This window comes from Bubalus kerabau, chromosome 1 (assembly GCF_029407905.1).
Source record: "Bubalus kerabau isolate K-KA32 ecotype Philippines breed swamp buffalo chromosome 1, PCC_UOA_SB_1v2, whole genome shotgun sequence".
Classification (NCBI taxonomy): Eukaryota; Metazoa; Chordata; class Mammalia; order Artiodactyla; family Bovidae; genus Bubalus; species Bubalus kerabau.
Genome location: NC_073624.1, coordinates 14,557,228 through 14,577,487, shown reverse-complemented (window position 1 = coordinate 14,577,487; position 20,260 = coordinate 14,557,228). Strand labels below are relative to the sequence as shown.

Sequence of the window (20,260 nt, the reverse complement as noted above, 5' to 3'; positions counted from 1 at the left end):
TTGACTGATTAGTATTTCCCAAGTCCTACATTGATTATGATACTCCTCAGCATTCAGCCCCAAAATGTTAATCAAGGTGATAGGGACAGAGTAAAGGGACCAAAGAAGGTGATTAAATGGTTAATCCCACTAGCGGGGTGTAAGTAGAAAAAAAATATGGGAGACCTCTGTAAGTTAATGGTCACTTAAGAAAGCAGGTTTGCTTAACCACAGAAGCAAGCAGGCTTTCTTAGCCACAAACCCAAGCAAAAGAAGCATGAGACATGCCCCCAAATAATAAAACAGGGGTGGCATGAGCCCCACATCCTGCCCAGTGAGCTCAGCAAGTTAATGATCCTTAGGACATGCTCTCTCCACACATCGAAACCACAGTTTATGGAAAGGTGACATTTCAAAGTGAAAGACGCTTACTGTGCTGAGGCCTGGAATAATTTTCCCATAGTGCCATGGCAGTCCTGGCTTGACCATGGAGGGCCAAGAAGACTCCCCTACCCAACCTGGAGAAGGGGCTGATGATGGAAGCATGACATCTACTCAAGAATGAGGAAGAAGGTCTTCTCCCCCTCCCCACTTTTCCTTTGATTGTAAAACTGTAGCCCACTAAGTTCTTGCGGAAGCACCCTCTGGCCTGCCCACTTTAAGCCTCTCAAGCATCCTATTCTAATCAGTTCAGCTCAGTTCATTTCATTTGCTCAGTCGTGTCCAACTCTTTGGGACCCCATGGACTGTAGCATGCCAGGCTTCCCAGAGCTTCCTCAAACTCGTGTCGATCAAGTCAATGATGCCATCCAACCATCTCATCCTCGGTCACCCTCTTCTCCTCCTGCCTTCAATCTTTCCCAGCATCAGGGTCTTTTCCAATGAGTCAATTCTTCACATCAGGTGGCCAAAGTATTGGAGCTTCTTCAGCATCAGTCCTTCCAATGAATATTCAGGGTTGATTTCCTTTAGGATCGACTGGCTTGATCTCCTTGCAGCGACTCTCAATTCTATTCGAATAAAGGGACTCTCAATTCGTATTCTAATAAATTCCTTATCTATCACTTTGCCTCTCTCAGGCAGAATTTTTTCTGCTTTAAGACATAAAGCACCAAAGCTCTTCAAAGCCCCCCAAAATACCCACCCAGTGGCTTCAATTCAAAGGCACTCCACCAGAGGGACTTGCTTAAGTTCCCACCAATCCTCCCTTTGTTGTTTTTCAGTCACTTTAGTTGTGTCTGACTCTTTTCGGCCCCATGGACTATAGCCCACCAGGCTCCTCTGTCCATGAAATTTCCCAGGCAAGAATGCTGGAGTGGGTTGCCATTTCCTACTCCAGGGGATATTCCCGACCCAGGGATCAAACCTGCGTCTCCTGCACTGGCTGGCAGTTATTTATCTCCTAGTCACAGGGAAGCCCCAGTCCTCCCTTACACACACTAAACTCCAACCAAATTGATGGGATCACCTCTAGCTCATGTAGTACCATTCTGCAAGTTAGAAGAGAGAATTCCTTTTTCAGATGATTGCAACCCTGGCATACCAGCTTCAGAAGAGGACGGTCCCATTGTGTGAACCCCTCTGGGCAGAGGCAGCCCCACACCACAGAGTATGGTTTGGTGTGCAAAACGTGGGCAGAATTTCAGCTAGGTGCCCAGCCCCTAAGAGGGATGCAGGGAAACCTTACAAGTGGGGGGAGGGTATTTTTGGAAGATGACCTAAACCTGGCCTGTGAATGAGGAGAGTCAATCACAGAAGTGCCTATGAGATGGAAAGAGGATGGTCAAAGCAAACCCGGAAAGAAAAATAAATGGAGGGTATTTCAGAGAAGACTCCTGGGGACTAGCTCTCATATTTGCTCAGGCAGAAAATAAAAATGGGAGTGAGATTTTCACAGTATTCCAAATCAAATCATATTTTGATTCAAACTCTTCTATGCTAAGCACGGGGATCACAGGATGGCCTTGGATTCCTTGGGCCTTTAAACTCCCTTATACTCCTCTTTGGAGATTCCCTGGTGGCTCAGATGGTACAGAGTCTGCCTGCAATGCAGGAGACCTGGGTTCGGTCCCTGGGTCTAGAAGATCTCCTAGAGAGGGAAGTGGCAGCCCACTCCAGTATTCTTGCCTGGAGGATCTGGTGGACAGAGGAGCCTGGCAAGCTATAGTCCACAGGGTGGCCAAGAGTCGCACATGACTGAGCAACCAACATTTTCACTTTTCACACTCCGCTCTGGGGGTTATCTGATCTTCCGCTCTCATTCATTGCTGTCAGTGGGAAATTTTGACGATGGAAGCACAGAACCCAGTGGGTTGGAGACTGTGTTACTAGACCACCCACGTGACTTACACTAAAACTCTCCAAGACCCAAAGGGGACACACCCAAGTGTGTCACTCTGATCGGGCCTTTTAAGAACCCCCAGGGAAGTTCCAGAAAATTGGTTTAGAGTTATTAAGCCCTCCCACAATAAGGATATGATTATCATTATGTGTTTGCTTTGGCTCTTCACAGACTTCATAATTTGCTCAGGTGTCCTCACTGTCATGATTTTCTTCAGTCTTTTCGGAGGTAAAGAGCAACCAGAAGGAGGGTCATTGAACCAGCTTTCCATTTCAGCAAGCCCTTCCGGAAAGAAAAGCATTTGTGATCTGGAAATGGGGTCCAGAAAACATTTTGAAATTCATCTCAGCGGGTAGGGAGTCCCTGACACCCCGTCATTTCGGAGTGAATAGAACGTGTAGAGCACAGAGAACAACAAGCCAAGGAGGAACCGGTTGTGCAAAGAAAGAGATGGAAATAAACCTGACGGCTCTGGATGGCTTCTCGGGGCACATTGTGTCCCAGCCGGAGGAAAGATTAGCCAGGCTCTTGGCAGAACTCCTGCTATTTTAAGGCCTGAGGAGGCTGACACAGGATGGGTGAGCCAGAGAGCTGGTGTGGTCTTCGTGCTCAGCCAAGGAGTGACGGTGATGGCCAAGGTACACAGACATCCTGTGGTGAAATTGCCCTGGGAATGTTTGCACAGTCAGTGTGCAAACCAGCCAAGGGCTCTCAAAGCCAGGGCCTCAGGAGCTGACGATCTTCTCTGTTGTCTCTAACTCTTTCCCCTGGATCACCCTTCTCTTCATCCGTGGCTGCCCATCCCTTCAGTCCAGGCTCAGAGTCTTCTGTTCTCTCCTTCCTACACTCAGTCATTCACTCATCTATTTAATTTCTCGGTGCCAGGCCCAGGGTATAGAGTGGTAAAGCACATCACATAGACACTCATCAACTGAACCGTCCCCTAAGAAACCTTCCCTGGTGGCTCAGACAGTAAAGAATCTGCCTGCAATGCAGGAGACCCAGGTTCAATCCCTAAGTTGGGAAGATCCCTTGAAGAAGGAAATGGCAACCCACTCCAGTATTCTTGCCTGGAGAATCCCATGGACAGAGAGGAGCCTTGTGGGCTACAGTCTATGGGGTTGCAAAGAGTCGGACACGACTGAGTGACTAACACTTTCACTTTATGAAAACTGCCTTCCAGAAATCTGAACCACAATAACATAAGAGTCTGGTGATGGGGGATGGAAACCATGCTTCATGCCTCCTTCTCTCTCCCCTCATCTATTTTCCCTTTTTTCCTCCGTATCAATTCTTCCACCCTCCGCCCTGGACATTTTCACTCTGGGCTCCTTTTCTGTGCTCATCTCTTTTCTCCTCTCCTGTCCCCTCTCAATATCTCCCCTTCTCTGATTTCCACCCTTCCTTTTCCTCTTCCTGTCTGACCTTCCACCTATCCCTCTGTCTCACCCTGAACCCTGACAAGGCTTAGTTCTTGTTTTTTAAAAAACACTCCCTAGGCTTTCCTGGTGGCCCAGTGGTTAAGAATCTTCCTGCCAATGCAGGGGGACATGGGTTTGATCCCTTGTCCAGGATGATTCCACATGGACTGGAGCAACTAAGCCCATGCGTGCACCACAACTACTGAGGCTGTGCTCTAGAGCCCAGGCACTGCAACTACGGAGCCCATGGGCTGAAACTACTGAAGCCTGGGTGTCCTAGACCCCGTGCTCTGCAACAAGAGAAGCCACTGCAATGAAAAGCCTGTGCACTGCACCTGGAGAGTAGCCCCCACTCTCCGCAACTAGAGGAAGACTGACTGCAACAACAAAGACCCAGTGCAGCCAAAATAACTACAATTAGTAAATAAACATAATTATTTTTTTAAAAAGACACTCCCCAAGGCTATTATGTTAAGTGAAATAAGTCAGACAGAAAAAGACAAGTACTGTATGACATCACATACACGTGGAATCTAAAAAAAATATATACAATAGACTAGTGAATATAACAAAAGAGAAAAGAGAAATAGACTCACAGATATAGAGAACACACTGCTGCTGCTGCTAAATCGCTTTAGTTGTGTCCGACTCTGTGCGACCCCATAGACGGCAGCCCCCTGGCTCCCCCGTCCCTGGGATTCTCCAGGCAAGAACACTGGAGTGGGTTGCCATTTCCTTCTCCAATGCATGAAAGTGAAAAGTGAAAGTGAAGTCGATCATGTCCGACTCTTAGCGACCCCATGGACTGCAGCCCACCAGGCTTCTCCATCCATGGGATTTTCCAGGCAAGAGTACTGGAGTGGGGTGCCATTGACTAGTGGTTGCCAGTGTTTGCCAGCAACACAGGAGTAGGGCAAGGGGAGGCACAGATTGTTACTGGATGTAACGTAGGCTCATGTATGTACTGTACAATATGGGGAATATAGCCAATATTTTATAATAAATGTAAATGAAAAATAACCTTTAAAATTCTATAAAAATTTTAAAAATTAAAAAGAGGAAATTTCCTGATGGTCCAGAGGCTAAGACTCTGCACTCCCAATACAGGAGGCCGGGGTTTGATCCCTAGTCTGGAAACTAGATTCCACATGCCATGACTAAAAGGTATCACATGGCACAACTGAAGGCCCTGCATGCTGCGATGTAGATCAGAGATGCTACATACCGCAACTGGGACGTAATGCAGCCAAAGAATTAAATAATCTTTTTTGTTTTTTAATTAAACAGAAAAAAAAGACACTCCCCACCACCCAGGCTCCACGGGCACACAGCCACACATCTGAACAGTCAATTCTCTGCTCTCACATTCCAGACCCCTCTCCCCCAGGGCATGAGCACGAGATTCTTATCATGCGGGAAGCCCATGAGTCCTGCCTTCACTGGAAGCGGACGCCAAGATACAAGAAATTCACAGGAGGTAGAGTTTCATGGTGAGTTTCAAAAACAAACCCCAGAATTCCTGGGAAGAGGTTAAAATGTGCTGGACCCTGAGGGCATCATCTTAAGTGAAAAAAGCCAAAGACAAATATTATTGGGTCTCACTTATGTGTGGAATTGAATAAGAATGGGGGGAAATGAGTTCATAGATGCAAAGAACAGGGACTTCCCTGGCAGTCCCGTGGCTAAGACTCCACACTCCCAATGCAAGGGGCCCTGGTTTGATCCTTAGGGAGCTAGATTTCACATAGTGCAACTAAGAGGTTTGCGTGCTGCAACTAAAAAAAGATTCTCAAAGATCTCATATGCCATAAGCAAGATGAGGTGCAGTCAAATATATATATATATATTTTAAAGATACAGGGAACAGATTAGTGGTTGCTAGAGGCAGGGTGGGGGGGGGTGAGCAAAGTGTGTAAAGACGGGCAAAAGCTACACACTCCCAGTTATAAAATAAATAAATCCTGGATATATAATGTATAGTGTGGCAACTATAGTCAATAATGCTGTATTGTATGTTTAAAAGCTGGTGACAGAGTAAATCTCAGAAGTCCTCCTCCCAAGGAAAAAATGTAGAACTATGTGAGACAGCAAATGTTAATCAGATTTATTTTGTGATCATTTCGCAAAATACACAAATATTGAACCCTTATGTTCTACACATGAAATTAATGTAATCTTATGACTTATTTGGAAAGGACCCTGATGTTGGGAAAGATTGAAGGCTGGAGGAGAAGGGGATGACCGAAGATGAGATGGTTGGATGGCATCACTGACTCCATGAATATGAGTTTGAGTAAACTCTGGGAGCTGGTGATGGACAGGGAGGCCTGGCGTGCTGCAGTCCATGGGGTCTCAAACAGTCGGACACGACTGAGTGACTGGACTGAACTGAACTATGCGTCAGTTGGGCTTCCCAGGTGGTGCTAGTGGTAAAGAATCTGCCTGCCAAGGCAGGAGACTCAGAAGAAACAGGTGCTATCCCTGGGTTGGCAAGATCCCCTGGAGGAGGGCATGGCACCCCAATCTAGTCTTCTAGCCTGGAGAATTCCATGGACAGAGGAGCCTGGAGGGATACAGTCCATGGGGGTGGCACAGAGTCAGACACGACTAAGCAACTAAGCAGCAGCAGCGTATGCCAACTGTAAGTCGATTTAAAAAAGAGGTTGACATGTAGGGCACATCAGCCAGGGGGCTCTTTCTGCACAGACTTCACCAGGGTGTGTGTGCCCGCCCTGAGGTACACACACACACACACACAGCCTGTTCCCTCCATCAGCTGCTGGCTCTGATTCCCACTAATTCTCCCTCCTTTTCCCCTCCACTCCTCTTTATTCTGTGCCCCTAAGCACATACTCACAGGCACACACACTGTCCCCTCCATGTCAGTGCCGTCGACTTACTCAGATGCTGCAAATTCGCCTCTAGTCGAGAGAGTCTGTCCATCACTGTCCAGTTAAGTTCAGACGGAGCAAAATGCAGCTTATTCTGGCGATCCCCCAGGATCAACTCCTGTATAATCCTCTTGGTGTAAAATATCAGGAGGAGATTGAGCGCAAAGACCAGCAGCAGCCCAATGCTAAGGACTCCGAGGACGCTTCTCCTGGGCATGTTATTCTGTCCCTGGCTCTGCTGCTTCCTGGGGGCTGAGGGTAGTGTCACTGCCCAGGCAAGCTGAGGAACACAATGAGCTGAGCCCTGACGGTGCTGGCTGCACAGAGGATACCCTGCCTGCTGAGCCAGATGTTCTCTGAGTAGGAAAGCCGTACCGGGCTGCCTGGTTCTCCCCGGGCAGCGCCAGGCATGCGGAATGTGTCATGGCAGCCGCCCAAGGATGGGCAAGTCACCTGGGCACACCTTATGCAGAAGTCAGGTTACTGCTTGCTCCTGGAGCCAGCGGAGGCTCTTCTCTCTTGGTTCTGTTTGATTTCATTTTGGTTCTGAATGTTTCTTCTCTCTGGTAGGAGCCCTTAGAAGACTCTCCGAAAGGGTGTGTGAGGTCTGGACCTGTGAGTATAGCAGAGAAGAAACAGTAGGAGGGAAGAAGCCACTGAGTGAGAAGTCTCTGGACCACGTGCTTTTTGAGAGCAAGGATGGTGTCTGAGAGGTCTTTTTTGCCGGTGGCTCAGTGGTAAGGAACCCTCTTGCCATTGCCAGAGACACAGGACATGCAGGTTCGATCCCTGGGTCAGGAAGATCCCCTGGAGGAGGAAATGGCAACCCACTCCAGTATTCTTGCCTGGAGAATCACATGGACAAAGGAGCCTAGAGGGATACAGTCCATGGGGTCACAAAGAGTTGGACACGACTGAGTGACTGAGCTCGCTTGCACATAGAGTCTTGAAAATTATAGGCCTGTAACATTTGTCAGTTCCGTAAAACTTCCTGCGAGTTCTACCTAGAAGCAGATGAGTGAGCTGGAGGGGGCCCACTGGGGTAAGCCCCAGGGCTCAGACTTGCTTCATTAGTCACTGCCCAGCTCTGCACACTGAGGTGCTAGCCTCCGCTCACCCTCAGCTTCCGGTAACTCTTCTGCCCCACACCTTGCACCCACTATATGCTTTGGACAAATCGCCTGATTATCGTCATCACAGGCTAACATTTAAAATAGTTCCCCAGGGCTTCCCTGGTGGTCCAGTGGTTAAGAATCCACCTGTGAATGCAGGGGACACAGGTTCAATCCCCGGTCAGGGGCAATCCCACAAGCTTCAGAGCAACTAAGCCCGTGTGCCACAACTACTCTTGAGCCTGCTCTCTAGAACCCACGAGCCTCAACTACTGAAATCCGAGTGCCCTAGAGTCTGTGCTCCCCAACCAGAGAAGCCACTGGAATGAGAAGCCCCCGCTGGCCATAACTAGAGAAAGCCCGCATGCAGCAATGAAGACCCAGCAGAGAAAAAAATAAAATAAATAAATATTTTAAAAATAATAATAGTAAAATAGTTACCCAGAGCCCCAAAGTTCAAAGTTCTCAATTAAGGGTTGAATCGCTTCATAATATCATCCACTCTGTCCCAGGTCCCCAGACACAGCACATGCTGATGAGAGCTGAGGCAGACATGTGGATTAAAGCAAAGACATACAGTTTTAGGAAACACAGGTGGAAAGAAAAAGAACCAAATGAAAAGTAATCAGTTCTTTTGTTTTCATCAGTTTTTCCCTTGTGTTCACATGCAAATTAGAGTCAAAAGAAATTTAAAATGGCTGATTGCTTCCGTTTCTGATGCAAAGTAGAATGGACCCACTTGTCTCTATTCCTCTCCATTCAGTTCAGTTCAGTTTCTCAGTCATATCCGACTCTTTGCGACCCCATGAACTGCAGCACACCAGGCCTCCCTGTCCATCACCAACTCCCGGAGCTCACTCAGACTCACATCCATCAAGTCAGTGACGCCATCCAGCCATCTCATCCTCTGTCGTTCCCTTCTCCTCCTACCCCCAATCCCTCCCAGCATCAGAGTCTTTTCCAATGAGTCAACTCTTCACATGAAGTAGCCAAAGTACTGGAGTTTCAGCTTTAGCATCATTCCTTCCAAAGAACACCCAGGACTGATCTCCTTTAGAATGGACTGGTTGGATCTCCTTGCAGTCCAAGGGACTCTCAAGAGTCTTCTCCAACACCACAGTTCAAAAGCATCAATTCTTCAGCGCTCAGCTTTCTTCACAGTCCAACTCTCACATCCATACATGACCACTGTAAAAACCATAGCCTTGACTAGACGGACCTTTGTTGGCAAAGTAATATCTCTGCTTTTGAATATGCTATCTAGGTTGGTCATAGCGTCTTTTAATTTCATGGCTGCTATCACCATCTTTTTTGGACCCCAAAAAAATAAACTCTGCCACTGTTTCCCCATCTATTTCCCATGAAGTGATGGGACCATGATCTTCTTTTTCTGAATGTTGAGCTTTAAGCCAACTTTTTCACTCTCCTCTTTCACTTTCATCAAGAGGCTTTTGAGTTCCTCTTCACTTTCTGCCATAAGGGTGGTGTCATCTGCATATCTGAGGTTATTGATATTTCTCCTAGCAATCTTGATTCCAGCTTGGGCTTCTTCCAGCCCAGCATTTCTCATGATGTACTCTGCATATAAGTTAAATAAGCAGGGTGACAATATACAGCCTTGACGTCCTCCTTTTCCTATTTGGAACCAGTCCTCTTCATTAAGAACAACCAAAAGCTCTGGCCACTGTACATTAGACTCTAAAAGGTGAAGAGAATAGAGCAGACCAGTTAGAGATCTTGAGACCTGAGGAAAAACTCAGCAGTGAGTTCCCTGGGTTCACTTTTCAGCTGAGAGGTCTTAGACTGAACACTGAGAAGTTGCCAACCTGTCCATGTTAACAGGCAAAGGCTATAAAAGCACCGAGAAATGCCTGCTGTCTATACACAAAGGAGCAGTCTAGCAAGACAGAAAACCTTCAAATAATAACTGCCCTACTCCAGGGATTTCTCTGATGGTCCAGTGGCTAAGACTCTGCACTTCCAGTGCAGGGGGCCCAGGTTCAATTCTTGGTCAGGGAACTAGACCCCATAGGATGTGCAACTCAAGATCCCACGTGCTGCAACTAAGACCCAGTGTAGCCAAGTAAGCAAATTTTTTTAAAAAACCGAAACAACAACAACAAAAAAACTGCCCTTCTCCAGCCAAACATCCCTGAAAACCCATTGCATCAGGACCAGTCATCAATAAAGACCACATGGGAAGCCTTCACTTCTACCCCTCTTCTCCAGCTGTGACAAGGGGCGCCTTCTATCCCCCTTCACGATGGTGTTGGAGAGCCATAACTTTTGTCCTTGTTCCCTGTGGTGTCCGTAAGAACAGCATTGAAGTGTCCCTCCCTCTCTCAGCCAGTGTGGTGTCAGCAGAGAACTCAAGGGGAAACTGAGCTTCCTCCCTCCCCCAGGTGTCAATGGAGGCCAAGTGGGAAGCCTAGACTTTCACCCCTACCTATCATAAAGAAGTGGCATCTCCCTTTGCCCACCAGAGCAGTGTCAGAAAGTCCTGCTAAAACAGAAAATTTAAACAAGATACAGAATCTCATGATATAATACCAAAATGTCCAGGATGCAATAAAAAAAAAAATTATGTGCCATACCAAGAACCAGGAAAATCTCAACTTGAATGAGAAAAGGCAATCAACAGACATTAACAGCAGTAGGACACAGATGTTGAAACTGTTTTATAAGGGTTTTAAAGCAGCCGTTAGAAAAGTACTTTGACAAGCAGTTAACAAACGTGCTTGAAAGAAACAAAAAAAAATAGTAAGTCTCAGCAAAGAAGTAGAAAATCTCAGGAAAGAAATAGAAGACATAAAGGAGAACCAGATGGAAATTTTTTAACTGGAAAGTAAAATAAATAACAATTTTAAATGGTTTCTATTTGTCTGTTAGTTGCTCAGTCGTGTTCAACTCTTTGTAAACCCATGAACTGTAGCCCGCCAGGCTTCTCTGTCCATGGAATTCTCCAGGCAAGTATACTGGAGTGCATTGTCATTCCCTTCAATTACAGTGTCTTAAATCCTCCTGGGGAAAAAAATGGTGATTCAATCATTAATAATGTCTGTCTTTTATTTCCCTCGCATACAACCTCCAGCCAGACAGCAAACATTTCAGAACGGGTTTCTTTTGTCGATCATAAATGCTGACTTCTTAGAAGGAAATTCCAGCCCCCTTCCATACTTCATTACTAAAATTTCTGCTCATTCTATGATCATTAAAGGAGAGTATGTCCTCAATAGGTTAAACTGTACCCTTTCTTAACCAGTTACAAATATCTGCGTAATTTCAGAGGATTCATTCATTTGACAGGGAATAGGGTTGATGACAGTGGCTAAGAAAAAGCTGATTTGTGGCTTGTGAGCATGTGTTGGAAGGAAAGAGAAAATAAATATCTTGTAAGCACCTTCTATGGACCAGCCAATGGTAGGCGCTGGATGCATGTGATCTCATCTGGTCTCCATAATCACCCTGTGATGGGAGGACTATTATTCCATATCCCAGATAAGGAAACAAAATCAGAAGGTCAGGTTGTATTTGTTTCAGTTTTTTAATCATACTTTTTTATGCTATGGGGCTTCCCTTGTGGGTCAGCTGGTAAGGAATCCGCCTGCAATGTAGGAGACCTGGGTTCCATCCCTGGGTTGGGAAGATCCCCTGGAGAAGGGAAAGGCTACCCACTGCAGTATTCTGGCCTGGAGAATTCCATGGACTGTTACAGTCTATGGGGTTGCAAAGAGTCAGACATGACTGAGCATCTATCACTTTCACTTTTTTATGCTGTAGTTTTGGGGATTAGTACAGATAAACTGCAGAGTTTTTCTTTTGCACAGATATCCATGTTCTAATGTCCTTCCTGACCTCCTGGACTGGTTGCCTATATATTTGTCATTATGGTAATGTGTATGTATGATGCAGAAACAAGAGTTCCAAGGCAAGAGTTTTTGACTTCAGCTGCTTAGCCAGAAGTGGGACTATAAGATCGTAAGATCCCTCCCTTCCCGCCACCCTGCTCACCAAAATCATAAGGTGAGCATAATTGTAGAGTAAGAAATTCACTTTAAAGATGGTCTTTCCCATCAATAATCAAGAGGCTTAGACAAGTTTTTCCACCAGAACAACAGAGGACAGAGAATCACACTGCAGAATTAGCACTGTAAAATCTAATGCATTTGTACATAATTAGGAAGAGCCAACGGTGTAGTCAATACAATTGATAAACACTTAACTTTGAGAAATAGCAGAGCAACAGGATTCCTTGCAATTAATTCATCCGTTCTGAGTGCTTATCATAGAATAGAGTTGGGCCAAGGGAAAAAAAAATAGCCTGAAAAATGGACCAGTATAGGTTGCAGAACAAAGCAACACAAGAAGGGAGGATCTGTACTCACAACCAAAACATGTCTGGCTTTTTTTCTTTGTTTTTTTTTTATCACACGTGGTTGTGAGAGTCAGCAGAGACCTAGCAAGAAAGTCTTGGCCATTATCATCAGAACTAGAGTAGATGTAAGTTTTATGTAGCCCAGACTTGTCCTTGTAATTCACTTTCATAAACCTTTAAACTCAGTTCTTCAAATGTTATCTGATGGATGATATTTGAAGCACTATCTTAGTTACCAGCTGCCACCTGCCAGCAACAGCTCGGCTTCTGTTTCATTTAGGCATTCTAGTGAGACTTTAAATAATTCAAGGTGAAACTATCCATTTGGAAAAAAAAATGGAAGAAGCACTTAGGAAAAGATATTTAGGAATTTCATACAAGTGCTGGGTAGTTTGTTGGGTTTGAGAAAGTGGTATCTCTACCTTACATTGAATTTACTGAAGATTCAGCTGAAAACAAGGGCTTCCCAGGTGGTTCAATGGTAAAGCATCCACCTGCCAATGCAGGAGACAAAGACATGTGTGTTTGATCCCTGAGTCAGGAAGATTCCCTGGAATAGGAAATGGCGACCCACTCCAGTATTCTTGCCTGGAAAATTCCATGGATAGAGAAGTCTGGTGGGCTGCAGTCCATAGGGTCACAAAGAGTCAGACCCAGCTGAGCACACACATGCAGTTGAAAACATATAAGAAAACACCATGATGCTTTAAAAAAAAAAAATTCTGGAATCAATGTCTGCTTCCAGCTTTGATGAAGTATTTGGAATCAGATTGTCCCTCTTGACAAGACTATAAAACTGAACAAAATATTTGAGACACTGGTTTTCAGGCAGTAGGCAACAGTGAACTGTGATCCCTCAGAGAACGGAAACATGAGAGGAGGCCTACATTTACCCCCATCTCCCAATCTGGACACAATTTTGCAACCATGGGGGCAGGATGGTAAGCCCCAAGCAGAATCAGAGAGCAGAGTTTGGGAGTTACTAAAGCATCTTTAAATTTCAAGGTAAGGAACCAAACAGTTCAAGAAGCTACATAGAAAGAGGGAGATTTCTGAGGAGTCCCTCCAGATTCCCAGACAAGGGAATGAGCCCAGGGAGAAACTCCACAAGGTCTAGTTAGGAAACTGCTCCAGCCGTGAGGCATAACAAAAATACTAGAGATCACACAGCCTTGGTAGATACAGGAATTCTGGTTGAGTCACAAAGGAGACATCTTAGTAGAAACACCCCGAGTATTCTGCTAAGACAGTAGGAAAACCACTGCTTACATGTAACAACCATGCCCAAGGATATAGGATGCTCTAATCCCATCACTTCATGGCAAATAGATGGGAAAACAGTGGAAACAGTGGCTGACTTTATTTTGGGGGGCTCCAAAATCACTGCAGATGGTGATTGCAGCCATGAAATTAAAAGAGGCTTACTCCTTGGAAGGAAAGTTATGACCAACCTAGACAGCATATTCAAAAGCAGAGACATAACTTTGTCAACAAAGGTCTCTCTAGTCAAGGCTATGGTTTTTCCAGTAGTCATGTATAGATATGAGAGTTGGACTGTAAAGAAAGCTGAGTGCCGAAGAATTGACGCTTTTGAACTGTGGTGTTGGAGAAGACTCTTCAGAGTCCCTTGGACTGCAAGGAGATTCAACCAGTCCAACCTAAAGAAGATCAGTCCTGGGTGTTCATTGGAAGGACTGATGTTGAAGCTGAAACTTCAATACTTTGGCCACCTGATGCAAAGAGCTGACTCATTTGAAAAGACCCTGATGCTGGGAAAGATTGAGGGCAGGAGGAGAAGGGGATGACAGAGGATGAGATGGTTGGATGGCATCACCGACTCAATGGACATGAGTTTGGGTAAACTCCGGGAGTTGGTGATGGACAGGGAGGCCTGGCATGCTGTGATTCATGGGGTCACAAAGCTTCAGACACGACTGAGTGACTGAACTGAACTGAACTGAACTGAAAACCCACTATGCTGCTGCTGCTGCTGCTGCTGCTGCTAAGTCACTTCAGTCGTGTCCTACTCTGTGTGACCCCAGAGACAGCAGCCCACCAGGCTCCCCTGTCCCTGGGATTCTCCAGGCAAGAACACTGGAGTGGGTTGCCATTTCCTTCTCCAATGCATGAAAGTGAAAGTGAAAAGTGAAAGTGAAGTCACTCAGTCATGTCCGACTCCTAGAGATCCCATGGACTGCAGCCTACCAGGCTCCTCCGTCCATGGGATTTTCCAGGCAAGAGTACTGAAGTGGGTTGCCATTGCTTTCTCCAGAAAACCCACTATCAGTTCAGTTCAGTTCAGTTCAGTCACTCAGTCGTGTCCGACTCTTTGCGACCCCATGAATCCCAGCACGCCAGGCCTCCCTGTCCATCACCAACTCCCGGAGTCCACTCAGACTCATGTCCATCAAGTCAGTGATGCCATCCAGCCATCTCATCCTCTGTCGTCCCCTTCTCCTCCTGTCCCCAATCCCTCCCAGCATCAGAATCTTTTCTAATGAGTCAACTCTTCACATGAGGTGGCCAAAGTACTGGAGTTTCAGCTTTAGCATCATTCCTTCCAAAGAAATCCCAGGGCTGATCTCCTTCAGAATGGACTGGTTGGACCTCCTTGCAGTCCAAGGGACTCTCAAGAGTCTTCTCCAACACCACAGTTCAAAAGCATCAATTCTTCAGCGCTCAGCTTTCTTCACAGTCCAACTCTCACATCCATACATGACTACTAGAAAAACCATAGCCTTGACTAGACGAACCTTTGTTGGCAAAGTAATGTCTCTGCTTTTTAATATGCTATCTAGGTTGGTCATAACAGAGACCAAAACAAGTCTCAACAGTATCAAGGTAAGTTTCCAGTATATTGACAGCCAGAACAAAACTCAACATTCTTTAAAGGAAAACAACACAAACAAGATGCTTTAACAGAGTTCATTCACAAAGTCAAGGATACAATTGCAGATTACTGGACATATGGAGAAGAAGAAAAAATTAAAACACAAGTCAATAGAAACCGACAGAAGAAGACTCAGATGTGGTCATTCAAACACTAGGACTTAAAAATGGCTATTATAAAAATGTCCAGGAACTTAAAGAAAGAGATGGGCATATGAATGAAGAGATGGTGAACTCTCAATGAAAAAAAGCAGAAACTCTAAAAAGGAACCAAATGAGAATTCTAGAATTGAAATTTATAAGTATCTGAAATTAAAAATTTACCAGGTGGACTTAATAGCAGACTGGCAACTTCAGACAAAAAAGATCATAAATTTCCAGACCTATAAATAGAAATTATCCAATGTGAAGGAAAAAAAAGATTAAAAATGATTTTTAAATCATTTTCTTGAGCTGCGGTCTCTTCTTCCTTGTTTCATTTCCTTTCATGCATCTCTTTGGCTTGTCTCTCTTTCCTTAGAATATCCAGCTCAGCAGAGAGCTTTCTGGTCTACTGGAGACCGCTTGTTAGAACATCTTGGCATCATTCTCCTCCACATTTGTAGGTTTTTCTTCCTTCTTTAATTGCCCCTTTCAATCTTTCACTGCGTATTCCATGTATTATTTTCCTGCCTGAATGATATGCGGGGCCCTTGCCTTATTCTCCTGATCCAGCTGTTGTTGCTTGTTGTTTAGTCACTAAGTCATGTCCAAACTCTTTGCGACCCCATGGACTGTAGCCCACCAGGCTCCTCTGTCCATGGGATTCTCCAGGTAAGAATACTGGAATGGGTTGCCAGTTCCTTCTCCAGGGGATCTTCCCCACTCAGGGATCAAACTAGGGTCTACCACACTGAAGGCTTTTCTCATTTGGATTTGTTCTTCATTTAAGGTTTGGATGGCTTTATCACTATCTAGGAGGGCCTGTTTTGTGAAATTAGTCAAGGCCTCTACTTTAATTGTAATATCTGTTGTCCCTATAGAAGGTACAAATAAGGCAGCAATATACTCATAAATTCTCCAAGCCAGGCTTCAGCAATATGTGAACCGTGAACTTCCAGATGTTCAAGCTGGTTTTAGAAAAGGCAGAGGAACCAGAGATCAAATTGCCAACATCCGCTGAATCATTGAAAAAGCAAGAGAGTTCCAGAAAACATCTATTTCTGCTTTATTGACTATGCCAAAGCCTTTGACTATGTGGATCACAATAAACTGTGGAAAATTCTGAAAGAGATGGGAATACCAGACCACCTGATCTGCCTCTTGAGAAATTTGTATGCAGGTCAGGAAGCAACAGTTAGAACTGGACATGGAACAACAGACTGGTTCCAGATAGGAAAAGGAGTACATCAAGGCTGTATATTGTCACCCTGCTTATTTAACTTCTATGCAGAGTACATGATGAGAAACGCTGGACTGGAAGAAACACAAGCTGGAATCAAGATTGCTGGGAGAAATATCAATAACCTCAGATGTGCAGATGACACCAGCCTTATAGCAGAAAGTGAAGAGGAACTAAAAAGCCTCTTGATGAAAGTGAAAGTGGAGAGTGGAAAAGTTGGCTTAAAGCTCAACATTCAGAATACGAAGATCATGGCATCCGGTCCCATCATTTCATGGGAAATAGATGGGGAAACAGTGGAAACAGTGTCAGACTTTATTTTGGGGGGCTCCAAAATCACTGCAGATGATGACTACAGCCATGAAATTAAAAGACGCTTACTCCTTGGAAGGAAAGTTATGACCAACCTAGATAGCATATTCAAAAGCAGAGACATTACTTTGCCAACAAAAGTCCATCTAGTGAAGGCTATGGTTTTTCCAGTGGTCATGTATGGATGTGAGAGTTGGACTGTGAAGAAAGCTGAGCGCCGAAGAAGTGATGCTTTTGAACTGTGGTGTTGGAGAAGACTCTTGAGAGTCCCTTGGACTGCAAGGAGATCCAACCAGTCCATTCTGAAGGAGATCAGCCCTGGGATTTCTTTGGAAGGAATGATGCTAAAGCTGAAACTCCAATACTTTGGCCACCTCATGTGAAGAGTTGACTCATTGGAAAAGATTCTGATGCTGGGAGGGATTGGGGACAGGAGGAGAAGGGGACGACAGAGGAAGAGATGGCTGGATGGCATCACTGACTCGATGGACATGAGTCTGGGTGAACTCCGGGAGTTGGTGATGGACAGGGAGGCCTGGCGTGCTGCGATTCATAGGGTCACAAAGAGTTGGACACGACTGAGCAACTGAACTGAACTGATACTCATACCATTGAAACATAGACTTATCCACCTAGCATGTAAATAAGGTAGATTTACCAGGGCTTGTTGTGGGTTAGGCTTTATGGTGCCATGGGCAAAAGTGAATCCCAGTGTGCATTGGCCTACCCAGCCAATTGGTAACCAAGGCCAAAGGTTAGGCCCACAAAACCATTGGGTTCCATTGAGTGCCACCCAGCGGATTCCAGGGTTATATTTCCAATCAGAGCCTGGCCAATGGATGGACTGGTTGGGGTGGTATGTGACCTCAAATGTTCGTTTACATTGTTCAGGGGATAGGTACCCCCTATATTTTAGTTCTTTTGGGTCTAATGCATGGTCACCAAACCCTACTGTTTGTTCTTTTTGTTCCCAGAATACGGTGGTGGGAGTAATTAATTGATCCTTTTCTGGGGTCATCCAGAACTATTCATCCCAGACTTGGTAAAATTGTTCAACATACCTAGAGGCCTGTCCTCCCTTGCTGGTCAGGGAGATTTTTTCCTTTTTGTTCTTTAAATATGAGTTATAGGCTTTTGTTACTTCTGTGAAACTGGTGTTTACATCAAATGTCACCCAATGATCCACGTCTATTGACTGTAGGTCTGGCTTACACCAAGAGAGCAAGGAGAGATTATGATTGACAAGAGAAAGGAAAGTCTCTTTTTGTCATTCCAGAAAAGAGCAGAGTGGTTTAAAATCTTGTTGGTGGAGCGGTGACACCCACCAAGGAAGTCCATCCGTCACAGAGAGAGGCATAGCCCCACATACCCAGTAGCTGGAGGTGTTGTGGAAGTCCGAGTAGGAATGTGCCCATGAGATGAAAACATTGTCCTCAATGGAAATGGAAGTTAAATTCAAAATCACGTTGATGAGGCCAAGCAGCAGGAGTTGATTATGTGGCTTCATCCTGAAGGGGTCATCCAGGATCTTCTTTTCCTTCTTCTTCTTAAGGATGATCTTAGTCTCTCGAGGGTCAGTGGGGTCCCTCTGCTCAGTCCACCCAGCATTTTCTGGGTCTGCGTGGTATGTTCTCTTCATCCTCATGTGGTGGATCCAGGGAGTGATACCTGCAACTTTAACTGCCATAGGGGTGGTTAGAACAACAGAGCATGGACCCTTCCAACGTGGGGCCAAGGAGTCATGTTTCCACTGCTCGACCCGCACCTGATCCCCGGGCACAAATTCATGAATCTGTTCCCCAAGGGGGAGCAGCACCCTTTCTTGTACAAAGTTAGTTACCTGATTTATTACCTTACCCAGTTGTTCCATCTGCTGCAAAATCTCATCTCCCCTTACCTGAGGCAAATTTGTTGACACCTGTTTTATTATGGGAGGGGGCCTCCCATACACAGTTTCATATGGAGAATAGCCATGGGGCTGTGGGGTCATCCTGAGTCTGAGCAGAGCCATCGGAAACAAGTCCCCCCCCCCCAAAGTCAGTCTCTATGATCCAGTTGGAGAATGGCTCTTTTAAGTGTCCAGTTGGTTCCCAGAACTCTGGGGCCTATATGCTACATGTAATTTCCACTTGATGTTTAAAGTTTTGCTTATTTGTTGTACTAAATCAGCTATGAAAGCCAGGCCATTGTCTGATCCAATGCTGGTGGAGATCCAAATCTGGGAACTATCTCCCTAAGCAGACACCAGGCTACTTCTGATGCTCTTTCAGTCCAGGTAGGAAAAGCTTCTAACCATCCCGAGAACATACATACCATGACCAGCAGGCAACGGTAGTGTCGGTGAGGTTTCATTTCAGTGAAGTCTTCCAGGTGTTCAAATGGCAGCGTGCCTTTTAGCTGAATCCCTGGAGGTTTCTGTCTGTGCCAAGAGGCAGCATTGACCTATGAGCAGGCAGTGCAGTTCTGAGATTCTGTCCTGCATAGGGAAGAGAGGTGGGCAACCAAGAAATATTTTTGAATTAGCTCTTCCAGTTTATCATGGCCTAGGTGGGTCGCTTGGCGTGTTTGGCTTATCAGAGTGGGTGCCAGCTCCTCCAGTACCAATAATTTGACACTTGGCAATTCCCACCATCCCTTTTTAGTCTTGACGGCTCCTTCTGCTTTGGCTAGTTGGTTTTGGGCTTCAGTGTATTTTGGAGACTCCAGCCTTAGCTCAGGCATCTCTGCCAGTACGAGAGCTTTCATAGGGGCTTCACTTGTCAAGCCCAAGCCCTCGGCTGCTTGTTTAGTGGTCTTATCTGCCAGGCTGTTTCCCCGATCCCGGGTCGGGGGGTATCCTCTTTTTGATGTCCTTGGCAGTGTATGACTACAACACTTTTTGGTTCCCAGGCAGCATCTAACAGGGTCTTAATTTCTTCCTTATTTTTAATATCTTTTTCATTAGCTGTCAAAAGGCCTCTCTCCTTATACAGAGCCCTGTAGTGTGGCAAAAGCATACCTGGAGTCTGTGTAAGTGTTTGTCTTCTATTTTGACAGCTGGAGAGCCTGGATTAGAGCACATGAATCGGCCAGTTGAGCGGACCAGTGTGATGGCAGAGAGCTAGCCTCAACAATGGTTTCTTCCATGACTACTGCATATCCCAACAGTCCTTGTTCTTGCTTCACCAGGCTGGTGCCATTGGTGTACAGGACCAAATCTGGGTCTGGGATTGGCTGGTCTCTCAAGTCAGGTCTATGGGCATATTTCCTTGCAATCATGTGAGGGCCCACCTTCTCCCACAGGAAGGAGAGTGGCCGGATTCAGGGCCTGACAAGGCTCAGTAGTAACATAGGGGTTCTCACATAATAGTCCCTGGTATTGAGTAATCCAGGATGTTGACAGCCATTTATGGGGCTGTCCCCTTAGGAGAGTGTTGACCTTATCCAGGACTTCTACGATCAAATCGTGGCCCACAGTCAGCTTGGTTGCCTCCCGGACCAGGAAGGCAACTGCAGCGACTGCCCATAACCATCCTGGACACCCATTGGCAACACTGTCCAGCCGTTTCGGGAGATAAGC

The 20,260-nt window shown here is 45.7% G+C and overlaps 1 protein-coding gene and 1 non-coding gene across 2 annotated transcripts in view; one reads left to right on the top strand and one right to left on the bottom strand.

The window, feature by feature from the left end:
* GALNT8 (polypeptide N-acetylgalactosaminyltransferase 8) overlaps positions 1-18,388 on the bottom strand; it is a 48,300-nt gene extending 29,912 nt beyond the window's left edge. Inside the window, exons 1-2 of the mRNA XM_055582521.1 lie at positions 18,071-18,388; positions 6,642-6,969 (exon numbers count right to left, since the gene is read on the bottom strand). Coding sequence (XP_055438496.1) covers positions 6,642-6,969; positions 18,071-18,388 — 646 coding nt within the window. The remainder of the gene's footprint in view (positions 1-6,641; positions 6,970-18,070) is intronic.
* Positions 9,691-9,763, top strand: TRNAG-UCC (transfer RNA glycine (anticodon UCC)). The gene has a single exon. It is a non-coding gene; the product is annotated as a tRNA-Gly (tRNA).
* Positions 18,389-20,260: the final 1,872 nt, after the last annotated feature.